The following is a 27,292-nucleotide window of genomic DNA, read 5'->3' as shown; positions in this document are numbered from 1 at the left end:
CTCTCCCGATTACCACTCTTATTTTCCTTCGGACTCTTAGCTGTTCCAGCCCAGCCTAGTCGATGGGCAACAACCATGGGGTGTGATTGTGATCTGAGTTCCCAGACAAGCTCCAGTTCTTAATCTTCTGGAAAGCTCGGTTCTGATACCACAGCCCTGTTTCTGTATCTGCTGAATACGTCACGTCTGCATTCAAACCTCACTGTCTATTCTTCCATTCTGCTTAAGCTCCAACACCCTGGACTGGCCATTTCCTCCCAGTGTTACTATGGGTGTTCAGCCTGCCCCATCTCCCCGTAGTGGCTCCCTTTCTCTTCAGCAGGATTGATGTGCTCAGTGGCGAGCGAAGTCACTGGTCCACCGTTTTAGCTCGCCGGACGTGTAAACACGAATGTGTAAGCTGACTGAGTGGAGAATTTCACACCTAGTTCTCTGCTTTCTTCCAACCTTGAAGTCAGACTGATCACGGCACAGCGTGCGTGCTTGTTTTTCAATGTTTATGGGGATGTTCAAGAACAAATCAATTTTTAATTGATGTACAACTGTAAGAGTGTGTGTATTAATGGGGAACCAATCAGTGTTTCAATGTATGTGTATGCTGTGTAATTGGGTGACTAATTATACATTCTTGGTAGCAAAAAAAAAACATTGAAAAATCCTTTCTTCTGGTGTTTTGAGGTATACAGTCCACAATTACTATCTATATTATCTAAGATTTCTAATCCGAGTGTAGTGAGATCACTCTCCTTCAACAGAAAGTCAGGAAAAAGACGTTATGAGAACAGGTAACGGGGCACGGCGCTGCAGGCCTATAGTCCCAGCACACAGGAGGCTGAAACAGAATTGCCAAACTGGAGGCCACGGTGGATTTTATATTGAGTTCAAGATGAACCTTACCTACAGAGCGAATTCAAGGCTAGCCTGGGCTACAGTGAGATCCTGTATCAAAAGATCATAGAAAGTACCATAGAATACATATGATAAGCATTTTTTAAAGTTCTTTTGCATGTGTAGAGTGTGATGTGTGTGTATACAGAGTGTACATGTATGTGTGTGTTTGTGTAGGCCAGAGGTCTACCTTTGGGGTCTTTCTCAATCACTTTCTACCTTGTTTCCGAGATGAGATTTTCTTACTGAGCTTCTGACTCAGTCATTAAGACTCAGTGGCCAGGGAGCTCCAGGGACCAGAGACCCTCCTATTTCAGTCTCCTCCATCGGGGGGATTACAGGCACACACCACTGTGCCTGGATTTTATGGGTGTTGAGTGTCAGAACTTAGGCTGTCATGCATGTCTGTGTGGCAAACACTCTCCTAACTGAGCCATCTTTCCAGTGTCTTTGACCTTGTCTTTTCTTCACACATTTATAAAAAACTAGTTAAAACCAACCAACTGCAGATCATCGTCGAAGGGGAATAATGCTGTGTTCAGATACTTCTCACACGTTGACTTTTACTTTGGTCTCAGGAAGGGATTAACGCACCCGGCTCTCTATGCACAGGTTCAGACCCAGGAGGGATTTTTCTCAGGCAACAGAGCAGGCCGTGGAAGTGGCTCCCATGGCTTCTCTGGATGAAAAGCCACAGGACACAGGAGCCCATGAGCCATCAATCTAGCAGCCCCACAGGTAGCCAGTTAGGAAACTAATTAGAGACAACTGCTGTACCTCCGTTTGGATGGAGAGAATCTGAATGATTGATTCCTCCTCCGGAGTCTGAGGGCTGTCATCTCAGAACTAGAGCAAAAGATGTGGGTGGACGGCCGCAAGCAGGTTTTTGGGTTCTCCCCACCTTCCCCCGTTTCTTTGACACATATGCAGGGGTAGGTTCTAGTTTTCAGTGCTAGCGACATGCAACCAGGAACTTACTAACCGTTAGTGATCATCTGGTTGTTATCACTGTTACCTTTGGGATAAAAGAGGAGACTCTGGCTCTGGGTAATAGGATCAAACCCTGCATCAATCAATCAATCAATCAATCGACAGCATAATAAATATGTGTGTTCAATTTATTTATTTATGAAGCCATGATTTTGTTTCATTTCAAATGTGTCCGTTTCAGCAGTTTAAATTAATTTACATAAAATTCGCTCCCATGGAGAAAAGCAATCAGTGGTCTTTAGACATTCTCCATTACTTAAGTCACCCTTCACCGGCATCTAGCTGTGTCTCTGACAGCTGAGGGGACATTCAGCCAAGCCATGGGACAATACCGTTTAACGACTAGACAGGCTTTGGGGAGAGAGGGTATATTCCTGAGTAATTGGCCCAAGTGGGATTTTAATTAAAATAAATGAGGGTGGCCAGCTAAACCTTGCTAGGTAGCACAGGCTGGACTGAAAAGTGAGTTTATTCACCCCACACAGAAACGTTTCAATCAGGCAATTATGCAAATGATACCATTAATATTAATTTTACTTGTTTCTTTCTTCCTTTGTTCCTAGTGAAGGTCAACTGTATCCTGTTTGGCCTGTTCAGCTCCTGGACTGCGAGCCTTCATTAGGCACTGAGTTTAAGTGATGTTTCCCCCGAGACTCCTAAGACCTGTGGGAACTCTCTGGGCCTTTCACAGAATGCAAAGAAAACTGAGGGCAGAGGGTGACAAGCCTTGTCACAGTACTCCTTCCAGGGTGCCAATCAAGTGGAGGGCTAATTATGGCTGGGTATGAACTGCCTGCCCCTCCCCTGGACAGACAGGGTACGGTGTGCTCACATTAGCCATTGGCCTTTCTTCTGCCTTGCTCTGCACAGCTTTGTCTGAACAGAGGTTTCTGCTATAACAAATGTGAAATTCACAGATCAAAGTGGGGGAACTTGAACGCTTCGTCATTCCCTGTGAGGCGAACAGAGAGGTTTGGGAAAGCCAGCCTCTTTCATTACAGACCCTGGAGAGACAGGAGGATGGGACAGGGCACTGATGTGGTGTGGAAAGCACCGTGTATAGCAGACACTTCCTCAGCCACATTCTGTCCCAGCTTTCCTGTCCTGCTCTCTGTCAGAGCACCGGGTTTTCTGTTAAATGGGCATGAATGTGCTTGAGATTTGTTTGTTTGGGGGACAGGGTGTCATGAAGCCCAAGGATCATACATCTTGGAAATACTACTGTGGCCAGTCAGCCCTGGGAACCTCACATCTGAACAGGTCTGAGTCTGCAGGAGAGGGTTGTGGGAATAGATGTCTGAGGCTGACTGATAACCAAAAAGAAGACTGTCACGGAAGGGTGTCAAGGAAAGAGGGCGTGGGACGGTCTCTGAGTCTGGGTCCTACCCTATTGGAGTTTCAGGTCCCAACTCCTTCAACTAGAGGGTTCTAGCCATTCGAGGAGGCGTTCCTTACATGCAGACTCTTTGACCTAAGCCCAGGGTTTTACACCTTTCACTCCAGGGGAGGGCTGGCACACGTATTTGCACAATCATTGATTATAATGCACAGTTATTTAAGAGCTTTGGCAGGTGGCTGAGGGGCCAAGCCTTACCAGTGTACTGCCTTGGCATCCTAGAGCTGCCACCTAGCGTCTGACCTCCGGTAGTTATTGCTGTCCTATCGCTCAATTTCCACACCTATAAAACAGGAAGAAAACACTTCCTTTATAGAGCTATGTGGATTCAAAGAGGTTACTTTTATGGTCTGCAGCAATCAGGCAACAGTGCTAGGTAGCCACATAGTCACGGAATGTGTATGGAAAGGAGCCACCTTGGGAGAACAGTCACAAGAGGATCATCTACAGGCGACGCCCCCAGCAGAGGCACATGCTCTCCAGGCTAAGAGGTGACTCTGTAACTTGAGGCACCCACCAGCTTGGAACAAGTTAGGCTTTGGAACAGATAGGCTCTCCCTTCTGATCTTTGTCATTTAAACTACACATTACATATGGGGTAACCAGCTGTGAAGAAAGCCCGGGCTTTAAGGCCAGCAGGAAGTAGGGGGCCTAGTTGGTGCTCAGCTCTCTGCTGCTGCTGTCCCTGTGAGGAGGGTGGGAAGGGTGGAGAGAGAGCCCTGCTGGGGACTAGGAAGGGGCTCAGTGACTCAGGGGGTAAGGTGGAGCCCCAGGTGCTCTGTTCGCTGGCAGTGCACTGGGACCTGCTGAAGGGCAGGAAGGAGCTCTGTAGCTTTTCAGCCTCTATGCGTTTGCATTTTAAAGCAACTATTTTCCAGTGGTTGTCCAGAGGTCTAACATGTACATTTAGAAGTAATCCAAAAACTCCCTTTAATAACACCGCACAACTCCTTTTTATAGGAATATGTATCTACTGCATTCTTTCTGTCAATAACTGTGCTTGGCTTCACTTAGCAAACATTGTATAGTTACGTTTGTGTCACCCTTTACATCAAATCACAGATAAGTAGCCTGTCTGCTAATGTAAACATGCATGTGGTACCTGAGCATGAGTACCATGACTGCTTTGTCTCTTTAGATTTGGCAATTTCTTGTCTTTTTCTAAGGCTTGTTTTGTTGTGGAATATTGGGCTTTGGGACTGTGTCAATCTTGCTGGGGAGTGGGTCTTATCTTTACTGTACTGTAAATACCAGGGAAATCAAATTCTTCCAGGGTCCTTGCCTGGGGCCTGGGAATTTTTTTTTTCTCCCAAGAGAAAGCCTGTCTTGCAGATTGTGTGTGTGTGTGTGTGTGTGTGTGTGTGTGTGTGTGTGTGTGTGTGTCAGGGCAAGGCAATCACTTCACTTACTTTCCTGGAGCCTTGGTGAGCTTATGATGTGTGAGCAGAGGTTGGGGCATTTTAAATGATCACTCTAAGTTGCCCAATCCTCCCCTAGGACTCCTTCCCATGGCTCTGGCTCTGGCTCCTGTGGTGTTCCCAGCCTGCGCCCTTGATACCTTCTTTGCTGTTTATAATGGATTCTCCAGAGCTGAGGGGCAAGGGCCTTCCTTCACATTGTCCTGTAGTCTGAGGAGTAAGGAAGGGGTTCCCAGTAGCTCTCTTCCCCCTCTGCCTATGGTCATAGAGATTCTCTTGCTTGGATCCTGAGATCCTGTTAAAGCCTGCTAGCATCCCTGCTAGCGACCCCCAAGTGTTTCTCACTCTATAGCCCACTCCTACCCCTATCAGATACCACTAAAGTGCCTCTCCATTGTATCTGGCTGCAACTGCTTTGGGAAGGTTGAGGCTCTCCGGACAACCTCCAAAAGTGTCGCTAACAGTGCTTGGCCACTTTCTGTTGGAGGATGCTGGTGGTGATCTGCCAGCTCCTGCTGTCACAGCTGAACAACCAGCACCGTCCAGGTCAGGGTTTCTGTCAGTGGAAAGTAAGAACTAGTTTCTACAGTGAAACTGCACTCTTGCCCTGTACAGTTTGGGTGACTGGAACAAGGGCCCTAGGATACTTTGTTTCCTCACACAGTAGCTCCCGAGGGAGAATGTTTCTGAGGAAAGAACAGTTCATGCTGATATGGGTGAGATTTGACAATAGGCTAAACATGGGCCCTGTTAGGAAATAACACAAAACCTTGACTAACTGGGGAAATCCACAGTAATTGGAAGTGGGATGAAAATATTAGGTTGTGGCTAGACAGTGTTTGACCTGAAGTGGCTGTTTTCTGTGGTCTGCATGGATGGAGCCCCTAGAAGATTCTGTAAAAGATAACATCAAACATGTGAACAAAGGACCCAAAAAAACCACTCACAACCTGAACGGGTGTGAGGATGGCAGCATCGGACTCCAACCTTGCTGTGTGAACAGAGGAGAAACTGAGGAAAGCTAGTCTAACTCGCTTTAAAGTATTTGGAACAGTGTGCATGGCACTGAACTCCAGAGCCTTTTGTCCCAGGCTCCTGAGCGAGTGCTAGGCATGTGCCAACACAGTCCCGAGGCCATCATAATGTCCTGTGTCTTCGAGTTCACAGACTAAGTCCAGTGCTCCGGCTTGTTACATCCACTGTCCTGTGATATAAGCAGGGCTCGCCTTCAGACTAGGGCCGGTAGTTAGAGCTGCCTGTGCTGAGGTGAAACCTGGGATGAGAACCTTGGGGGACACACAATGGCACACTCAGGAAGTCAAGAGCAAAGTCAGGACAAGAGGCAAAGAAAAGAAGACAAAGCCACCTGTCTCTTCCTCTAACCTGTGCCTGCCTTCCAGGGACAACTCAGAACCTCAGATCCATGGTGACAGAACTGCTGGCTACAGTGGCATGAGGGACCTACTAGTCAGCACTAGCATTTCCTTTTTAATGGTGGAAAGAGTTGTAAAGGTTCTGAAAGCCACACTTCCTATTGTTAAGTGTCTATATTTACGAGCTGATGCCTCGCTCTCGGGGTCCAGTGGGGACAACCTGCACTGGTCACAGAAGTCCCAGTACCTGGCCCGTGTGTGTTCTCTGGGCACATACAAAGCAGTCACCATGTTTCATACTTGGTGTCCAGTCTTTTGTTTCTGAATCTATACAGCTAGTGCTTAGAGGAAATGCCTAGGAAGTGTCTTCTACAGGATAGAAACTTCAGCCAGTCTGTGAACTGTAAGTTTATTAACACAGGTGTGTCTTACCAGACACACTGCCTTAAATAAATAAAATCCCAGTATCATTAACACCACACAAACACAGTTTGACAGGGCACAATACAAAGTTGATTGTTTATGATGTCTGACTTGTATTCGCTAGAGGTCCGAGAAAGACTCGGTCGGTCCCTCAGTAAATTACCTTGCATCAAGAGGAAAGCAGACATAATTATGTCGTGGATTCTGGAACAATGATTTGAAAAAACTCAGCTTTGAGAAGAGTAAGGTATCTTACAGATCTGATCACTCGCAGCAGATTACACTTCGAGACTTGATCAAAAACAAAGCAAAGTGGCTGGAAAAGGCTTCGTTCTCCCTTCCCCCACACTACAACCACTTCTATTTTTGGCATGAGTTATTAACCTTTTCTAACAGGAGGAAAATGTGTTCTGCAAACTCCCGGATGGCTCCACGGCCCCCGTTGCATTTGCAGATGTAGCCCACAGCCTTTTGGGCCCTGGAGCAGGCGTCAGCAGGCACGGCGCTCAGGCCCGCTCTCTTCAGACACTCCTCATCGGACACCTCATTGCCTGTGAGTGAGACAGAAGCCACTCAATGAGAGACACAGAACGTTCCAGCACAACGATGCACACCACAACCGATAAGTAGCAGTTATGTCCGCAGGAACACTAACAACCACACAGAACAAAGCACCTTTAAGTACAAGTGAGAATGGAGGATACCCTTTACCTACTGTGTATAGTGTAGGGATCTGACGCTCTGGAGCCTTCTTGAGTGAAACAGCAGATATGTGTAAGGGTCCACGTTGTCATGCCAAGTAATTATCAGCTTCAGGTTACTTAATCACTGCTTCTCTCTATGCCCTATACTCCAGTTTTCTTGGAGGTAGAAAGTGAAGGAAATTCCCAGACAGATCTGTCTCTGCCTCCAGAGTGCTGGGATTAAAGGTGTGTGCCACCACATCCTGGCCTTTATTCCAAACTTTTAAGCATTTATATCTAATAAAAGATATAATTATTAAACTCATTATTCCTTAAAATAATTTAATAACTGAGTATGGTCAAATATCACCAACCATCTCAAAACTTGTTTTGTGTGTAGGAACACATGTGCATGGAGTCCGGGATCTGTGTCAGATGGCTCTCTCAGTCACTCTTACTCCTGTACTTAGTGTGTGTGCACACGGAAGGCAGGGAACAACTTGTGGGAGCTGGTTCTCTCCTTCTACCACATGGTCCTAGGGTTGAACTCAAGTTGTCAGGCCTTATAGCAAATGCCTTTATCCACTGGGCCATCTTGCTGGCTCTTCAGACTCAGGTCTGAAGCCACCTCTCCAAGCCCTTTTGAACTTTTTCATTCTGAGATTTTAAAAACCAGTAGCCAAGTCCACACAGTGTGTTTGCTAAGTGAAGACCCTTCCCCTTCAGCTACAACAGCTCTCTGGCATCTATGTCATACACTATGTGTAGGAGAGCTGTCACACTGAAATAAATACTAAATGACATTAACAAATGCCACTGCCTGTCTTGTCCAACACCTCCTTAAGAAGAAACATGAAGCCACCAGTGAGACAGTCACCATTCTGGATACGACTACCAGCTAACAGAGAAAATGCTGCCTGCCATGTGCTTGGTGTCCACCCACAGAAATGTTTTCCTGTAGCTCAATGTACTAAACTGGATGGTTTCCACTGAAAAGTAACACCAGCATTACTCTATGTAATCCTCTCTGTTTGCATATGCTTGGCCCAGGAAGCAGCACCATTAGAAGGTGTGTCACTGTGCGGTGGGCATGGAGACCCTCCTCCTGACTGCCTGAGGATGCTCAGTTTGTTCCTGGTTTTCTTCAGGTGAAGCTGTAGAACTCAGTTCCTCCTGCACCAGGCCTGCCTGGACGCTGTCATGCTCCCGTCTTGATGATAATGGACTGAACCTGTAAGCCAGACCCAATTAAATGTTGTCCTTATAAGAGTTGCCTTGGTCATGGTGTCTGCTCACTGACACCCTGACTGAGATACTCTCTAAATTTAAATTTTCCTTATGAGAGTTACTGAGATGCAGGCTTGAACCTGCAATCCTCCTGCCTCTGCATGCTGAGCCTGTGAGCCCACACCACCATGCCCGGCACGGTACTAAGATGTTAAAGAATCTTTTAAGATTCGTATTACGTATGTGCTTTACCAGCATGTGTGTCTCTGTGCCATGTGTATGCAGTGCCTCTGGAGGCCGGGAGAGGGCGGTGGATCCCCTGGATGGAGTTATAGCTGGTTACGAACTGCTGTGTGTGCTGGAAATCAAACTCGAGTTCTCTAAGAACAGCCAGTGCTCTCAAGTAGTGAACCATTTTTCCAGGTCTGGGATGTATTTTTATACATTTGTGTGCCTTTTGAAACAGAGCTTGCATTCTGAAGTAAACATTTACTTCTGTATGTGAGTGTGTATGTGTGTGTGTGTGAGTGTGTGTGTGTGAGCGTGAGTGTATAAGCGTGTGTGAGCGTGAGTGTGTATGTTGGGGTGTGTAAGCCGTACATATTCACCACAGCAGCACTTTCTTTAATGCAAACAACAGTACAATCAGGATGGTTATCACTGTTCCTTTGCCAATGCCTTCTGAAGTCGGATTCTCGGCCTAGGTCTACATAAATGACAGATTCTGGAGGATGTGAAGCCTTCTGTTTTTCTTTCTAATGTTAGTTTGGTTCACTCTTGAATTATGAATATGCAAAGTCAGTCATGTGGAAGCTTCCTTGAGCCTCATGGATAATGGGTACATCAGGGATCCTATGTATGTCATGGGTGGTGCTTTCTATTACAAACATGCTATTGGATTGTTTTCTACAGTTGGCCCCACAGCTATTCCAGCACCTCAAGAACACAGGTTCGCCCGCATGAGCTTCCTGAGGCTGGTGTCACCTGCCCGTGTCTACTCATGCACAATCTGTATGTAGTCACTGTGCACCTCAGAGACTTGCTCTTCTTAATGCTTACAACGCTGGCATCACCAGGCTGTCAGCCCTAGAGGCTTGATGCTATGGTTCTAGCAACTAGTTCCCCCATGCATACAGCAGGGATCAGCTAAGCACATCTGCTTAGCACTAACTTGAAACTCTCGCACAGCTCTGAACATGCCAATAAACACAGATGTCAGCACAGTCCTTAGTGGCTGGCTATCTAGTGTTCACTTGTGTGCACGCACTGCTGTGCAGGATAGTAGGTGGGCTCTTTTTCTCTCCATCAGTGGCACATTCCCCCAATTTCTTCCTTAAAATTTGTAGGTTAAGAAGCAAATAGTAAAAAAGTCTTCTTGTGTATCAGAAAGTGCTAGCCCTTTGTCTAGACTGCAGTCTCTGTAACAGCCCCACAGTACCGTACTCTTGGTTATTTCTGATGGGGAAACAGACCCTCAGATGACCCACCGAGATAGGCCACTTCTTTCCAGCACAGGCCCATCTCCTTCCTCCACTCATCCACGATGGCCAGCTTGTCTGACACACTGACTTCCGTTTTACAGTCCAGCTTTAAGGCGGAGAGCGTCTGCTTGGAGCAGGCCCTTTCTGAGATGAGCCTCACCTGAAAAAGAAGTGGGGCCATTAGGAGGTGAGAGCCTTGATAATGAATCAAGCTGTGAAGACTCAAGTCACAAATGAGTGGTCCCCTCACCACCGAAGGGAAATCAGCTGGAAAAAAAGCCTGCTTCACTTCCACCAGCTATGGCAGTGACATACAGCCTGCTCCCTGCCAGTCAACTGTTCAGAGCATCGCACACTCAAGATTTCTAATGACTGTAATTACTTCTTTCCTTCCCACACTGTGGCCTGAATCGTGGTATCATGCACACATGCTAAGCAGGTGTTCTATCTGAGTTGCAGCCCAGCCTCCTTTCCATGTTTTACTTCAGACAAGGTATTGTTGAGTTACAGTCAGTCCTTGAACTCATGATCCCTAGTAGCTGGGGTTTCAGGTCTGTGCCACCAGGCCTGGCATAACCTTCCTTTTAAGAGAAATATATTTACATATTACATTATTCTGAACTAATACTTTCATTTATATAAATAAGCCATACTTCAAAAGTCTACATGGTGCTTGCTCCTTTCTAGTTGCCAACACTAATTAAGGAATTTGTTCTGGTTTAAGGTCCTACAGAAAATGAACAATTGCGTTTAAAATATGACCAAGTATGAAATATTAATGGCTAAAAAAAGCCTAATTTCATCTTTCAAGTGTCAAGAGTCCTCTAGGGATATACCAAGCAATACTTCAAAAACTCTGTGTGAATAGTGAAACTCTGAATCTCGTAATTACTGAGTGTGCTCTGACTCAGAACCTCAGGCACCACTGCACGAAGGAGCACGTACCTCAATGCCACTTTTCTTTAGTAAACTTATGCCAATAGCGTCTTTCACATCGTAAGATATTATTTCTTTTTGGTCTCCTGATACGTAAATGTGACCATTGGTGAGACATCCATCAATATTACACACCAAAAGCTTTATCTCCTTCAGCTTCTCTTTCCCAAAATAGCCAAATCTAAAAGAAACCGAGACAGAATGGTGAGCACAAATTCACCAGTCCCAACGTGCTCCCCGGCTACGGGCAGCAGAGGAGAGCAGGGCCTGGCTCATGCAGATGTCCTCTTCAGTCAGTTCACCGCACACTCTGCAGACAGTGCGAGAGCTCCTATAAGCAGCACTGCTTAGCCAGACTGACCCCCCTGCTTAGCGGGTAAGTCACTGCACGTGATTCATATACACACCTTCCCCATTCAAGGAAACCGCGTGCAGACTGTCTCCAATCAATGTCTAGAAGGCCAGTTAAACATGCTAAAGATAGACCTGGGCTCCGGTCCACGGCTACCTCAGGCTTTCCCCTTCCTTTACCTCAGAACTCTTTGCTCTGCGATCGGCCAATCGATGTCCACGTCTATGTCCACACTGTGCTCAGCTCGCATTTCATAATATGCCATTTTCCCACCCTAAAGACAACAGAAATGCTGTGTGTCACTGATATTCACTCATGTGTATGCAGCTTGGATCTGGGGTTACATTGAGAAAACAAAGACTACAGTAAACCAGCAACACACCAAAATGATTATTCTAGAAAGAGACTTCAAGCCAAGCAAATGAGTTTTGAATTCTGTGTACTGTGCAGGCTCCCTGCGTTCCTTTAAACAGATCTGTTTTAAGGTGAACTGGGCAGAAAAGACATTCTCCCTCCAGCACTCTGACTGCAGCAGCTTTCTGGGACCCTGACATGTGCTGCTTTTCCTCTGCCAGATGACAAGTTTCCTACTGTCCCCCGACAGCAGCACCAGGCCAGGGCTGGAATAGCCACCTACAGCACCTTTGTACAGACTGTCTCAGGTCCCCTAGTGAAGGTCTAGGCTGAGGCAGATTCTAGGGCACAGGGCAAAAGAGTGATGTTTCCTCTGAGTTGTTTCAATGAACAGATCAATTATCAGAAAACTTATTTTTACAAACGGTTTTCACCCTAGGTCCTCTGCATGTTTGCTATGGTTGTGTGGCTTGGTCGCTGCGTGGTTCCTTACAGTGGGAGTGGGGCTGTCTCTGACCCTGTTGATTGCTTCTGGGACCATTCTTCCTAATGGGTTGTCCTGTCCATCCTTGAAATGAGGTATGTACCTAATCTTACCATAGGTTGTTATGCCATGGTTGGTGATAACCTCTGGGAGGTCTGTTCTTTTCTGAAGGGAAATGGAGAAGTGGATCTGGTAGGGAGGGGAGAGGGGAGAGGGGAGGTAGGGCAGGGGAGGGAGGGGAAACTGCAGTCAGGATGTAATATATGAGAGAATGAAAATTAAAAACTATTTTCACAAATCTTGTTACAACGAGAAACATAATTTTTATCTACAAATTAGGGAAGGGCTAGATCACAGGTGTCCTTAGAAAAGAACTAGGGATGGTGTGCTTGTGTGTGTGTGTGTGTGTGTGTGTGTGTGTGTGTGTGTGTGTGTGTGAGTGGGGGATATCGATCTAGCCTTCCTTAACTCTAGAATGAAACTGAATGGTCAAACTTCTGTTTGCCTGTGTGCTGGCCTAAAGACTAGGAAGAAAATCCTTTGTTTTCAGAACATGAGTCACAGGAGAAATTTCAGAGTAGAGAGGTTTTTCTTTTGGTGTTGGCAACTGAAACTAGTAAATAGTCTTCACTGCATGATGTTTCCATGTGTGGATACACATGTGTAGGCGTACATGACTGTGTGCTTGTACACATGTGAAGGCCTCAGACTGGCATTGGGAGTCTCCCTCAATCACTTTCCACCTTACTCATGGGGACAGACCACACCACTAGCCAAGGGTCAGGGGAAACCTGGTCTCCCTTTTAGGAACTGGTACTTCAGGCAGGACCATGTCCTAGGCAGTTGGTGGCTTCTGGGGATCTGAACTTCAGTCTTCATAGCTGTGTACAAGTGCTTTACCCAGAGCCTTCTCCCCTGCTCTCCCCTCTACCCGACCCGGCTCCTTCTATCCATGTTCCCCAACCTGTTCCCTACCCCCTTTTTTGTAAAATAGAGGGTCACCTCAATTTTGGCAGTATTGTCTCTGTCCTAATTGTTTTCATTTTTAAAAGTTTATTTATTTGCATGTATATACAATGTGTTTAGCTTGCATTCACGTCTTGTGCACAAGAAGGCCAGAAAGAGGGCACTGAATCTGCTGGAACTGCAGTCACCAATGGCTCCAAGCTGCCATATGGGTAATGGGATTTGAACCTGGGTCCTCTGGAAGAGGGGTCAGTGTTCCTGAGTCCCCAGCCAGCTCCTCATGATTTCACTTTCAGAGCCGCAGTTGTTCCTTCTGTGCAGGCTGCTGTGGTACCCATGGAGTGGTTCCCACAGCCCACTGCCATCTATAGTGAAAACGAGCCAGTTTTCAAGCATACAATTGCCATGACTGCCAATCCTCTCGAAAATGAGACAGCCAAGGTGACCCAGAGAGAGAGTTTGGCCTTTGAGAAACCAGGTGGGCTGATGCTCTCTCAGATCTGCTGAACTGGCTGTCTTCTGTTTGTAAAGTAGTAGAAATGATTTAACTACACAGCCAATCTAACTGTGACCTAATATGGCCTGCACACAACTGATTAGCTAATGCAAACACAGGATGCCATCAGCTCTCAGCCCGAGTCCCACTTTTATCTCAATGCTCAACTGGACAGAGTCTACAGACAGTTCCTGGGAATCCCAAGACCACCTTGGAGGGAACGCTGCAGGACAACATCAGACGATAAGCCCGCTTCTCCTCAGGGAATGGGATAGCCAACCTTCTCTTCCAGAGCTCCAGAGCACAACACGGGAGGGTTTGAAGAGTTAGAAAACGAGACACAAACCTGTAAGTAGCCCATCTCTATCAAGTGTCTCTTAGCAAAGTAGAACGAGCCGTTTTCGTACAGCTCTCCATCCCAGTCCTGTCGACGAGGCCGCTTAGCTGGGTTCAGGTTGAGAGGCTCGGTCACTTCACGAACTGAAAGCAAAGGCTACAGTAGTTACGTTACTCCAACAGACGCTGCTCACTCCGTTAAAGCACAAACCACCCCTCAGAACGCAGACATCGTATCTAAATAACCAAAGACATTACTGTCAAGGACAACGTGAGCACTCCTAATGATTTGTCTCTCCCTTTAAAGGCTTAATATCAGAAAGGTATTTATTTCATGAAGGAATTCAGAGAAACTCTGGGTTCAGGATTTACACAGGCTCGGTGGTTTTGGAGGGCAGGCAAGCAACTTTTAAATAGCTTCCTCGCACTGGGCCTGTCAAGTACCACTCAGTATTTAACCTCCTCCTTAGTCTATTTCTCATTATCTCCCGCTGCAGAACTAGTGTGTGTGTATTTACCTAAGAAAGTGCTTTCACAGAATTGTCACAGAAAACTAAACTTTCTCATTAAATCACTGAAGGTTTTTTTTTTTTTTTTTTTTTTTTTTTTTTTTTTTTTTGGTAAGAGTTTCATGTAACCCAGGCTGGCCTCAAATTTCCTGTTTAGCTGATATGACTTAAACTTCTGATGTTCCTTGTCCCATCTCCTGAGTGATGGGATAACATGACAGCCATGTGTCACCAGGCCCAGTATTATGCTGAGACCTGAACTCAAAGCCTTATATATGCGCACACTGTGTGTTGACAGGCAGCTAAAAATCCAGGGGTTCAACAAGACGGACCAGGACCAGCCCTCCTCATGGGAAACACATTAGGGAGCATGAGGGTGGTGAGCAAGCTCGCACTTGCCCAAGCAGAGAGACTGTGCTGAGTGCAACTCCAACCTGAGGAACAACTCCAACTGATGGACGTGGTTACAGACTCTCAGGCTTAGGAAACAACTATGACACCAGTTTCCCTGTGCAGGGGACAGGCTGGAAGACCAGGCAAGAGCCTTACAGGAACATGGGACTGGCATCTTCTGTCCCTTCCTGACAGCGCCATGTGCTGGTGTCTCCTGTCTTTACAGAACAATGGGTTAACTCTCCTGCACTGTCTATGGTAGCTGCCCTGTCTATGTAGCCAACTGTGCCTACAAGACTTTCCTGTAGTGTGCACCTGCACTGGGCAGCAGACTGGAACTACAGTCTAGTGAGTTTGACAACTGCAGCACCATCATCAGCCCCTTGATCCTGTGCCTTGCAGAGAAGGAGCGTGCTCTCTGGAGGAAATGTGGACTCCAATGTCTATGAGACACTCAGAGAAAGAGAAATATAAAAGCACATTCAAGAGGATCAATGGTAGGAGAAAGGACTCAGAGAGAGGTACAGAAATGCTAGAATTTGCACCTTGAATTTTCCAATAACTGCCATAGATATGCTAAAGGCATTAAAGAGACAGGCTCGGGGGCGTTTCAACAGGGAAGGGAAGCACTCAGATATGCAGACTGGGAAAAACTCAATAATCCAACAGCTGAACTGGCCGAGGAGATAGTTAATTCCCTCTAACACGCCAGCTGGGATTGACTGATGGCTCAAAACTGAGCAGAGAAATAAAGAGAGCAGAGTCAACAGAGAAATACAAGCCAGAAACTAAAAACTAACTTAGCATGGGCTCCAGAAAGAAGACAAAGAAAATGTGCAGGAAACATCTCAGGGGTAGTGCACACGACCAACACCTCCAGCCTACTGCAGGGAACTAAGGAAAGCAGAGCCACACATGCTGTGGGGACGAGGAAGCAGACTCTTAGGAGCAGCAGGGAAGACGGCAGCTAGACTTAGAAAGTCAATCATCATGGAGATGGTGGCTGGTTATCACTGAGAAAAACACAGACGACAGAAGGCACTGTCATGCTTCAGAAACCAGTCTTAAATGCCACAAGAAAGCAATTACCATGTTGTAAATATAAGATTATTAACAAGATACTGCGCCCCCCAAATTCACTTTAAACTGCAGGAACATGGTGTGTGCTTTTTCCTTCTATGTGATGTGTACACAGGTCTGATGGTGACACATGTAAGAGAGAGAGAGTGTGTGTGTGTGTGTGTGTGTGTGTGTGTGTGTGTGTGTGTGCGTGCGGTGTATAAGGGTGCAGGTCTGACATTTGCCTCAGGCATTCTCCTCTATCTTTCTGTAGTTTATTTTGTGTAGCGGGGTCTCTCATTCGAACCTAGAGCTTGCAGACTGATGACTCTAGCCAGTCAACTTCTCCCAGGATTCCCTTGTCTGTCTACCAAGTGCGGGGCCTGTGGAAGGCTGTCATGTCTAACCTTCTTTTACACGGTTTGGGCTCAGAATCGCAGGCTATTGTGAATGCCTTACTTGCCAAGCCAGCTCGGCACTCCCCTGCAGTGTGGATCTCTAGTTCTGACACCTGAATTTGCATGGTCAGCACTTCCAGCATGAGTGGTGCTAGGCACATCTCATGTAAGCATGTCGGACAGGCACGTCTACTGTAACAAGTGTAGACAACATCACAGAAAACCTGATGTGCTGAGTACACAACTGACACAGCTGCTGTTACTTTATACACAAGGAACATAACAGAGCCTAAGAAATGCCAGCCTGGTTTAGATGCCACCCACCTGCAGCATCCTGCTTCCTTCCCAGGGGCTCCAAAGGGTCCCAGCATGTGAAGAGATGGCAGTGCTATCCCCAGCAGTCACTCCGGGTGCTGGGAGGTGTTTACTCAGTCACTCTCAGCTCCTTTCGGATGTATGGCAATACTTAGGAACCTGTCGTCTCTTTCCCCGAAATACTCGCTGAATTAATTTAACTAGCACAGCACCCCAACACTCACTCTAAGTTCAGCATTTCCCTGGGGAGGGTCTGGTATGATCTGCCTGGAGCTCCCCTAACAGCCCAAGGGCAAACACAAAGTTTCTGCTCTGCAAACCAGCGTGTCTGCTTCACAAGCTAACAGAAACACAGGCTAGAATGTCTGAAGAGTGGAGAATGAACTGCTTTAATTTTTACCATTCTGCTTTATAACAAGATCTAGGCTGGAATATCCTGTCACTGCAGCAGTGCTCCAAGCACTGCTCCTTACTGTTCCTTAGCTCTCCTTCTGCTAACAATGTTTATGCTAACAAAACAAAAGAAAGCTTGACTTTTAGTACAATGAGTTGGTTACCTCCTTTCTGAATTTCACTCCATCGAAACTGATGGCGCCTCACAACGGAGAAGACAGAGTCATATCCTTCTTCTCGGATCATTTCTGCAACTTTCTGGAGGTCCGTGGGATGTAAACATGGAGATGTAGCTTGGATATTTCCCACAATGTCAACCTCTGAAGAAACACAGAGGGAAGGGTCAAGCACCATCCTGGTAATCATGCAGTATTAGATCTCATGAAATGTTCACACAAGGCTGTGTTGGTACAATTTGAACTGAGCAGTCAAACTCATACCATTGTGATAGTTCAGGAATTCTACGATGGCGTCTAGTGAGGTAGAGCTGTCTTTGGACGTTTCAGAACTTCTTCGGTGAACCTGGGCACCAAACTGTTTGGCCACGTTCTCAATTTCATCATGGTCTGTTGAAACCCACACACTGTTTGGACAGTGAAATGAGAGTTAGATAACAGTCACCAAGACTGCCCACAGTCAGGCAGAGCTCCACACCAATGCACACAACCTGACGTTGAAAAAGTTTTTGCAGAAGCACAGCAACATTAATCTAGGCATCGTGGCTTGTGCCGGGACCCTCACGGCTCAGGAAGCAGGGTGGGGTGAAGTTCCTGAGTCTCAGGCCAGCTAGTGCCACATAGACTTTGTTTCAAAACCCCTCAAAAGCAAAGCAAACAAGATCCAAAACAATGCAAAAAAAAAAAAAAAAAAGCAATACAAAAACATGTTGTTTAAGTTCAAAATTCCAATTCTATAAACGAGGAAAAATGAACTCAGTATTTGTAAGATAGCTACAGACTAAGTTAAAACATCATTAGAAGTCAAATCTAAAGCAAGCCGAAGGTGATTTGCCAATTTAAACCCAAAATATCACACACCTAACACTAATACGTGTGTAAAAGTACACTGGCCTTGGCCTAACTGAAATAGTTTTAAGCTTAGAAGAGACTCAATATCTAGATTAGGGTTCACATGACCAGAAAATTAAAACAGTGGGCATGTGGACACCTGAGCACTGACCTCTGATGGCAGAAACCCTGACTGCACTGGCCAGGGACTGCCTACCTCCAAGCACTACAGCACAGCTGCCCATGCATTCTGTCAGCCCGAGACACAGAGCAAGGTGCTTCTCTGTGGGGACAAACTAGTTTCTACTGAAGGTCCCTTTTCTGAATTTTCACAAACTCTCATGTCTAGAAATAAAAGACATAAATGTTATGTGGACCAAAATGTTTTAATAATGATAGTATGAGATATTTCAAGATTTGGACTGTCACACACATGTACTCTTTTCTTTCTGTCCCATTCATTCAGCATTTACTGAGAAAAAAGAACACGCATGCTCTACTTCCAAGATCACTTAAGAAAGGGACATTTCTAACGTCTAGATTTCATTTCTTAAGTTCATATATTCCCTTCAGCATTTCTGGAAGAGGCTTTAAGGGCTGGAAAGATGATTCTATGGGTGAGTACGCTTGCTAGGCAATATGGGTTCAAACCGATAGTCCCCATGCGAAAAAGCCTAACGCGGCTGCACGGTGTACAAAATTCTGAGAGAAACAGGAGGATGGCTGGTGGTTGGTGTCTGCCAGCCTCAGTGAGACGCCCTGCCTCATGGAATAAGGTGGAGAGAGATACAATAGGACACTTGACACCCTCCTCTGGCCTGCCCACACACCTTACATACATACACACACACCCCACCACCACCTACATTAAGACATATAACTGAGGATTTAAATCCAAGGATAAAGTCAGTAAGCCCACATTGCCTTTGTTTTTCCTCAAAGGAAGCCTGGTAAACAAGGTGATCACATGTTAATGGCCAAGTCTCCCAGTGCTGACTCACATCACATGGTACAAAGCAAATGTGCCCATGACTTCTTTTGTGCTGTAGTTTGGTGACAGATTTCCCCCACCCCAGTGGAACACTGATGCTAATGAAATGACTGAGCTGAGTTTTGAAAACACAGGTGAAGGAAGGATAAGGAGAACACAGAAAAATGAAGTGAAGGGCAGGCACACGTCTCCTGGCATTTACACTCAAGAACTGGGTGATGAGGCACTAATGCAAGCTGCAGGGATTGGTTTAAAATGTTTGCAAGATAAATTAAAAAGCCTGCCTGCTTGTTCCCCCTTCCTTCTCTCATTCCTTCATCCCAGAAGTGTTTGCTGAGGTCTATCCGTCCCAGGCACTCCTCTGGACCCTGGGGTATGACAGCTGACAGGACAATCTGGTTCCTCACACTTTTGACCTTTCAGTAGAGACAGGCCCATACAATGTGGTAAATCCTGCTAAGCAGTCAGGGAGAGACGTGAGAATCAATTCAGTACCCACGCTCCTTCTAACGCTTTACCTTCCTCCACACCCTTTTCAGTTCTTGTTGTAACATGTGACAACACACTTTAAACAGGGGGCCAGGTGGACAGACCTTTCTTTGGTTGAGGGGCTTTAGACAGAATGGGTAAGTGAAAGTATGACTGGGAATGAACAGACCTAAAAACAACTCCAGGAAGTAAATGTCAGTGGCTTTAACCTGGAATCACTGGTGCTCTACCTAACTCAACACACACAGTATCAGCCATGGTGCCTGTGACAATTATTTTGAACCACAAAGTGTCAATTCAGGGATGATAACAGAACAGAGGCCCCTTACCAATCATAAACCTGGGGCTTAGAAATGAAACTAAAATGCACGAATTCTCACCACTGTTACACAAGGGTCAAAGATCAACTTGTCCTCAGATCTGCTCACATCATGCAGACGCATGGTTGAATATCAAGTCTTCCAAGCTCGAGGAGCAATTTCTAACGAATATGCTCACCAGCCAGATTTTGAACGACTGTCTTAGGAGAGGTTAGCAATCTGGGAAAGCTCTGCTAACTTCTATCATGTGCAGGCTGAAAACTCTGCCCTCCTTGATACCCCACCCTCTGAGTAAAACCACCTCAGTCCCAGTCTTGAAAAGCACATGTCAGGCCACCACACACTTCCACCATCTCCTCCCCACCTACGTGTTTGCTGAAGGAAGAGAAGCAAGAGCTGCAGGCAGGGAGGATGCTGTAAAGTCCCCTAGGGCTCCTACGAAGCCAGTTCAATCTCAATGTATACATTTTGATTGAAGATCTAAGACACACTGCTTACCAGAATGAGTAGGACAGTGTTTCCCCCTCAGACTGTGTAATGTGCTGGTATACGGCCACATTCCTTCATTCATGTACTGCCATGACCACTTTTATAACATACAGGCTCAAAACTGAGAAATTACAACAGAGACCATCTGGCTTGCAAAACTGGCAATACATACTGTGTGGTCCTGTCTAGAAAAAGTCTGCTAAAAGCTGCAAGACAGAATGAAAACACATTTCCATTAACCGTCCAAAGTCAAAGGAAAGGCATTTTCAGGATTGCTAATTCTCCATTTATAAGCATGTTCTCCAAGGGAACATGCCCCAGGAGAAGAGGCAGACTGCTCTAAGCGCATTGGATACAAGGACACTGCCAGTTAACATCAGCGCCAAGGGCACACTATCTCCCTTAATCCTCAACAAACTCTCCTCTGAAGTGTATGCTCAAGTCCGCCCTGTACATGGAGATGCTGGGTTACAAAGGGGAGGGTGCTGGTATGGCTGGGTCTACACCCTTACCGCCCCACAATGCTGCCTCCAAACTGGACTTCTGCAGAGTGGGTCAGCAGTGACTGAGGGAAGCAGTGCTGGCTGGCACTGTCTCTTACTGGCTTAATCTTGACAGGTCCTCATAGAGGGCGCTCACTGCAGGGACCACCAGAAACAGAGTGGGTCCAGAGACAGGTTAGAGGGTAGAGCTGGACAGCTCACGATGCTGGCCCATGGAAGAGGTTTATTCCTCCTAGTGGCTGTTGTGAATACAGGTACTGAGGGCAGCTCAAAGAAACACAAGACCAGCAAGGGCTCATGACCTCTACAGATGGAGGACACTACAGACAGGCTGATGACTGCATCACTCTTAGTGGGATTTTGTATAGGTGAACCTACATTTTTTTCACTTTATGTATGTGGTATGCAGGTATGAGAGGCATACAAATGCCTCTGTGTGTGGAGGAGTCTTTTCTATCCTTCCACTGTGTGGATTCCAGGGATCAAATTCAAATTCTTAGGCTTGGTAGCAAGTGTATTTATCTGCTGAGCTATTTCATCAGTGGCTCCCCAACCCGATACATTCCAAGAAACGAAGCAGGAATTTCTTAGCAAAATCTCCAATGTCTACTAGTCATGACTTGCTGTTCTTTTTAACTGACAATCTACTTGGTGATTGTTCATTAGTCTTCCTCATGGTGCTTCAGTGAGGGCTGTCAGTGGATTCATGAGGTGGGGATGACAGATCTAATACAGGCATTGTTTTCTACTTAACACAGAGATGGCTTTAGGACGAGTCAGGGAGGCAGTGGGGTCTGATGAGGTAAGGAATTTAAAACGTAAAGGTGAGCAGACCTGACAGGTGCTGCAAATAAACCAAGACAGACTTTAAGACAGACAGGAACGGCTACAAAGGCCACACTGTCCTCCACAGCCTGCAATAAGGAAGAGACTAGAGTCCATTTCCTGAAATCAGAAACCAGAAGCATTTTTAAAGACTGGGCAGGCAAGGGAGAGGCACCAAGAGGTGTTCAGTCAGTCCACACAAAGAACCATAAATCTGGATTTATGAACAGCTTATAGAGAGGACGAGAAACAAGTGCCTGTCCTCATGACTGGGGACAATAATGCAAGCTCAAGCACTGGTTGCCCACTGTGGTTTATCTTTCCACAGGGGCTGAGGAGACAGAAGTCACAGTGCAGAAGATTCACAGTTCAACTGAACAGGAAAGGCATGTGTCTGTGCAGTCCTATCAGGGAGGAGAGAGTTTCTATGACTTCTAAGTACATTCTGTAAGAGAGGGCTTAGGGGTCTCTGAGCCCATCGAGATTTCCCTGCAACAAATAGTCCGTTCTACTGTAGGTCCTACGACTTCTCAGGTGGAACCAAATTAGGGATATGGCCTGAGGCTGACAAAGACTATGGTCATGAAAGTAGAGGCAGATGGATCTCATACTCTGCTTGACATCAGAAAGGGACAGCTTATCCTGAAACAAGAAACTCAAGATTCTCGTGGCAGAGCATACCGTCTTGTGCACTTACAATAATGGGTCTCATCTGATACCACACGTGTGCTCTGCATGTTGCTTAGCTGTGGTAGCTGTGGGGATAATACATTGAACAATATAAGGAAAGATTTATTTTGGCTCACTTTCTGAGGTCTTCCATGCTTGCTTGGCTTGAACACTGTGGCCTGTGGTGGGGCAGAGCATCATGGTGGGGAGAGCACAGGGTAGCAGAGACGCCCACCTCATGGCTGCCAGGAAGCGCAGACAGAGAGGAACTTGGACAATACAGCCCCTGGCATGGACTAGCAAGTGTGTTTTTCACTCTTTTGCCACACTCCCCAAACAACTGACCACTAAGGGAAGCCTTGCTTGTGAAGGGTAAGGGAAACTGACAGAAGACAGCTATCCATCCCATCACCGCCTGTCAGTCACCTCTCTTCAGGTTTCCAAGGATCAGGAATGCCTGCTGACACCTGGATGTCGGAACGGAAGAGCAGACAACCAGGAAGCAGAGGACCATCCAGTGTCCACGTGACTAGAGCTGAAGCGACTCCTCAGAAGCCCCGAGTTGCCCCGCATGAGCTTTACAGTGCCACCTCTGGAGAGATGCAACAGGGGTGACACCTTCCACCTGCCGGCTTGTGCCCAATAAGCCTCACTCTTCCTATTAGTGTCCATGGCTCCAGAGGGGGATGGGCTGGCTCCTGCTGCTGCCCTAACCCTTGGCTCAAACAGCAGTACTAGTCACACAGTAGGTAGACAGCATTTGCTGAATAAGATTCTTCTTTTGTTCTGAAGCCTAATCATTGCACTTTGTGTATGTGGTGTGCGTTTATGTGAGTACATCTGTGAATGCCTTGGTACATGTGTGGAGGTCAGAGAGCAACCTCAGGCATTGGTCCTCACCTGCCGCCTCGCTTGAGGCGGGATCTCTCATTGTTCACTGGGTACACCCAACTGGCTGGCCCATAAGTTTCTAGAGTCTCCTCTCTCCACCTCCTGCCTTGCTGTAATTACAGAGGCACTAGTCCCTCGCTTGGATTTTATGTGGGTTCAGGGAATGAGAACTCAGTCCCTCAGGCTTCCATGTCCAGCATTCTGTCCACTGAGCCATCTCCTCCATGAATTGTACCCCGTGTCCAATCCCCCGACTTAAACCCTGTACAGCATGACTGCGTCAGTGTTCAGTGCAAGGCCTGTGGAGATGAGAAAAGGGTATCTAATCTCCTGGTGCTGGACTTACAGGCAGTGGTGAGCTCTCCAACAATGGTGCTGAGACCTGAACCTGGGTCCTCTGGAAGAACAGTACGTGTTCTCACGTTTTATCTCCAGTGCTATCATTCTGACAATCATTTCCTGACATGGTATCGGAGGCTCATAAATAATAATTTGTCCTCAATCTTCTGTCATACTGACTTCAATCTCTCTCCCCTTCACATATGTTACTTTGTCCCCGTGGACTATACATAATTAACTTCTCACTCCTTTGCAGTCTGCATTCTGAGAGGTTTAAAAACACAAAACCAAACAAAAACCAAATGTGAGCTCCGTAAAGGATATAACTGTGCACAGATCATCTTGCTGCTTCCTTGAAGTGTGGCAAAAAGTGGGGCTCAAGCAATGTTTACTGAGCTGAACCAAATCCCCAGTACTCCCTATCTCTCCTTTGCACACTTCCTATTACGTGTTATTTTCAGAAGCCAGCTGTTTCTTTAGCTCCACCCAGAGCTTCCTTTGGGTCAAAACACAAAGAAAACTAAAACATTTATACCTTTTGCTATCCCATTTTTAAACAATGTTGGTTGGGTGAAAAAAAGAATCTCCCTTCATAATATGGGGAATCAATAGTCTTCTGGATCAATCATCTTAAAAGCCAAACCATCAAAAGGTAGCAATACATTCAAGTAGAATTAGGTTGCAGCTAGCATGGGCATTTAAATTCATTGTTGGCAAAGGATTTTATCTCCCTCCTTTGATGAATGGCATCAACTTGTAACTCCTGATCAATCTGGCGGGGGTGGGGGGGAGCGCGAAGAGGATGCTGAGTTAAAACTGCCCGTTAGTGAGGCCAAAGTTCAAGAGGTAGGCTAAAGCCATTCACACCTATAAGCCAGTCATACCTCGCACACACGTAGTGAGCATTTCCTCTTTGTGCTGACTCACAGCCTCACAGCCAGAGAATTTTTTTTCAAAGGTGAGGGAAGACTCTCTAAGCTGCAGAGCCCCAACTCTGGACTCCATTCATGCACCTGCTGCCTCCCGAGCCTTGCAGCACCCGGCAGTCAGCAAAGCCCAGAGGTGACAGGCGCCCGTCAGCAGGGGCGGCCCAGGGTCAGGCCTGGGACCCCCGACCCCCGACCCGGGCCCCGCTCCCGCACATGCGCACCTCTGGAAGACACCCGCGTCCAGGGCTGCGCGCAGGACCCAGCCAATGAGCGGAACCCCCGCCAGGCGCTTGATGTTCTTCAGTGGGATGCCTTTGCTGCCGCCGCGGGCCAGCACCAGCGCTGCCAGGTGCGGCGGCTTCTCTAGGCCTCGCCCCGCGCCCCGGCTGCGCTGTAGCTTCGGGGGCCGGCCCCGGGACGGCCGTCCGCGCGGGGCGGGCCCCGACGTGGCGGCCCCCTTCTCCAGCGCGTCCATCTTCCTCCCACGCCGCCGCCCCAACGTCTCCACATCCGGGAGCTCGGCCCCGCCGACTCCACTCGGTACCGCCCGCCTGCTGTGGCAGCTGCGGGCCACGCCCACGGCTCGGTCAGCCCCGAGGCACTCTGGGAGTTGTAGTTCGCCGCGCCCTCCGGGCGGGCCAGGTGAGCTTAGAGGAGCCGTAGGCTGAGAGGCACCGTGTGCAGTGCCCAATAATGTCTGGAGATTTCTAAATAAACGAGAATTTGTCCTCCTCTACTCATCCCCTCCCCTCCAGCCTCTTTCCGTCTTCCCATTTCTCCCTCCCCCTACATCTTCCTCCAGTTTTTTCTCCTCCCCTTTCTTCTCCCTTCTCCATCCTCATCCAGGTGTTAGGTAACTTCAGATCATGAGACCCTGAGTCAGACATTACTAGGCAATAGCCCCTAGCCATGAAGAATTGCTTAGTCCCAGCCTAATTGTTCCACAAACAATATTTCGGGTTCTCAAAAGCAACCTATTCTGCTCCCAAAGACACTACAAAAAAAAAAAAAACGTAAAACTTCCAGTACTCGTGTGTGTGTGTGTGTGTGTGTGTGTGTGTTCACGTGCACGTGCACGTGCGTGTGAATGAGCTCAACCTGCATCAGCAGAAAGCTTGGGGCCCCTCACTGTGGCAATAAATCAGTCTCAACCTGTGGGGATCAAGTCTATCTTCTCTGCCTCACTTTTCTTGCAGTTATCCTCATTCTCTGCTTTGTTCTCTCCTGACTTGGGCTAGCCTTGAACTCACTAAATAGCTCAGGCTAGCCAGGAACTCATGACATAGCTCAGAGTGGCCTGGAACTGGAGGCAATCCTTTTACTGAGCCACCACTCCCAGGGAATGAACGCATGGGTGAATGAGTGAACTAAAGACCTTCTCCACTTGGAAACTGAGGCTCTTTTCTTAATGCATGCTATGGAGTGTCTAAGCATGGATCAATGTTCTGCTTTGGCATTTATATAGTAAACACTAATCTTTCATTTATGCTCCTGGTTCATCTCCCTCTCTGAGAAATTACCTCATTTTAATGTCCTACAGGTGCCTCGAAATCAACATTATAAACCATCATCCTCCTCCCATGGACTTGGCATTCTCTGCTAACTCAGCCAACAGTGTTAGTTGCTGCTGGTGTGTCGGCTTTACTAACCCCTTCCGGTGTGGTGCAGTGTAGTTCCCTTCTAAGAAAACTTTAAAAAATATTGTCCGATAAAATATCTCCCTTTGAGAAGGCGCTGCCTCTCACCAGGTGTGGTGCAAACACCCATTCTTCTCAGGGTAACAGTGTGTGACCAACGTTGGCTCTTGAACAGTCCTATCCTCCCGAACATAACTGCAGTGTGGACCTCTTTCCAGACACGAGTGACTACAAAAGATCCTTTTCTTGTCGAGTTTTTGGATGTTAAAGGACCGTGTAAGTCGGAAGCCTGGGGGTAAAGTGGTGGAGAGTGTTGGTCTTCTGAAAGGGACAGGGTCTACTCTCACTCTGAAGAAACCAGCCCAAGCCACACAGAGAGATGACGCCCCCTGCCCCCTAGTGGCATCTTTTCGACCAAGAGGGGAGCCAATGTTGACAGTGTTGGACAAGTTCACCAAATCTTTTCTAAAGTGGACCCCAGTTGGATTCTAGTATTCTTTGCCTATCAGCCGTAGCTACACAATGTGTGAAACAGTACTGGATAGAAAGATCGTAATTTTAAATAGTCACATGGGGCTAATTCAAATTCAAAGCTTGAAGGGGAGGCTCTTTGTTGATGTAGTCTTTGAGCTAAAGACTGCTGCTGGTCCCATTTCCCACAGTGTCAAATCAGTAGGAGCTACCTTTGTTCCTTTGTCCCCAAGTCAGGGACAGGGGGCTGGGAAGAAAGATGCGCTATTTACAAGAAGGTCACACAGTTGTTTGTGCCAGTGTTCACTTGCTGGGCTCTTGCTGATCCTGGCCATGGAGCTGGACGTTACTGTTCTTTTTAAGTGTGTAGGAGTCTGGGACCTGGGAGGAAGCCAGAAATAATAGAATGCCCCAGATAGCACGCTGTCCATATCTTTAATTGCCACAATCTTACTGTGTGGGCAGAGCACAGAGATGGTGGCGTGGGACAGAAAGATCCGGCGGGTGGAACACAGTGTGTCAATGATCCATGGTCCTTCAGTGTTTGACCTTGGGGAATCTACTTTTCTTCTGGGAACCTAAACTCTGTGGAAATAACAATGAACACTTACATCAGGTTGTTCTGAAGACTAAGTGGCAAGGCATCCGAATGCTCAGCACAGTGACTGGGATGTAGTCAGAGCTCCGAAGGAGAGCTTTAAAATATTTGTGGGTTAGCCAAAGAGGGCTAGACTATAAGCAGGCACAAAAGTTAGTGTTTTACACATGGTTTTATATATATCTATATATCTATATCTATATCCATATCATAATACTTTGAGGGGCTCTCCAATAAAGGTTAAGTGTGTGGGTCAAGCGAGCT

At 46.9% G+C, this 27,292-nt stretch overlaps 1 protein-coding gene across 2 annotated transcripts; it reads right to left on the bottom strand.

Annotated features, from left to right (window-relative positions):
• Positions 1 to 6,457: 6,457 nt before the first annotated feature.
• Cmas (cytidine monophosphate N-acetylneuraminic acid synthetase) lies at positions 6,458 to 24,822 on the bottom strand. Of its 2 annotated transcripts, none has more exons than XR_015685599.1 (8): positions 24,544 to 24,822; positions 17,311 to 17,453; positions 17,035 to 17,190; positions 13,814 to 13,947; positions 11,347 to 11,441; positions 10,825 to 10,996; positions 7,204 to 10,039; positions 6,458 to 7,039 (listed from the first exon to the last, which is right to left on the bottom strand). XR_015685599.1 is itself a non-coding variant. In NM_001009419.1 (8 exon segments), coding segments are annotated over 8 exon segments (1,299 nt in total). In that variant the 5' UTR covers positions 24,798 to 24,802; the 3' UTR covers positions 6,461 to 6,848.
• Positions 24,823 to 27,292: the final 2,470 nt, after the last annotated feature.

The sequence above is a fragment of the Rattus norvegicus genome, chromosome 4 (genome assembly GCF_021556685.1).
Source record: "Rattus norvegicus strain SHRSP/BbbUtx chromosome 4, alternate assembly SHRSP_T2T, whole genome shotgun sequence".
NCBI classification, from domain to species: domain Eukaryota; kingdom Metazoa; phylum Chordata; class Mammalia; order Rodentia; family Muridae; genus Rattus; species Rattus norvegicus.
The sequence above is the reverse complement of the archived record's forward strand: the minus strand, read 5'-3'. Positions and strand labels throughout refer to the sequence as shown.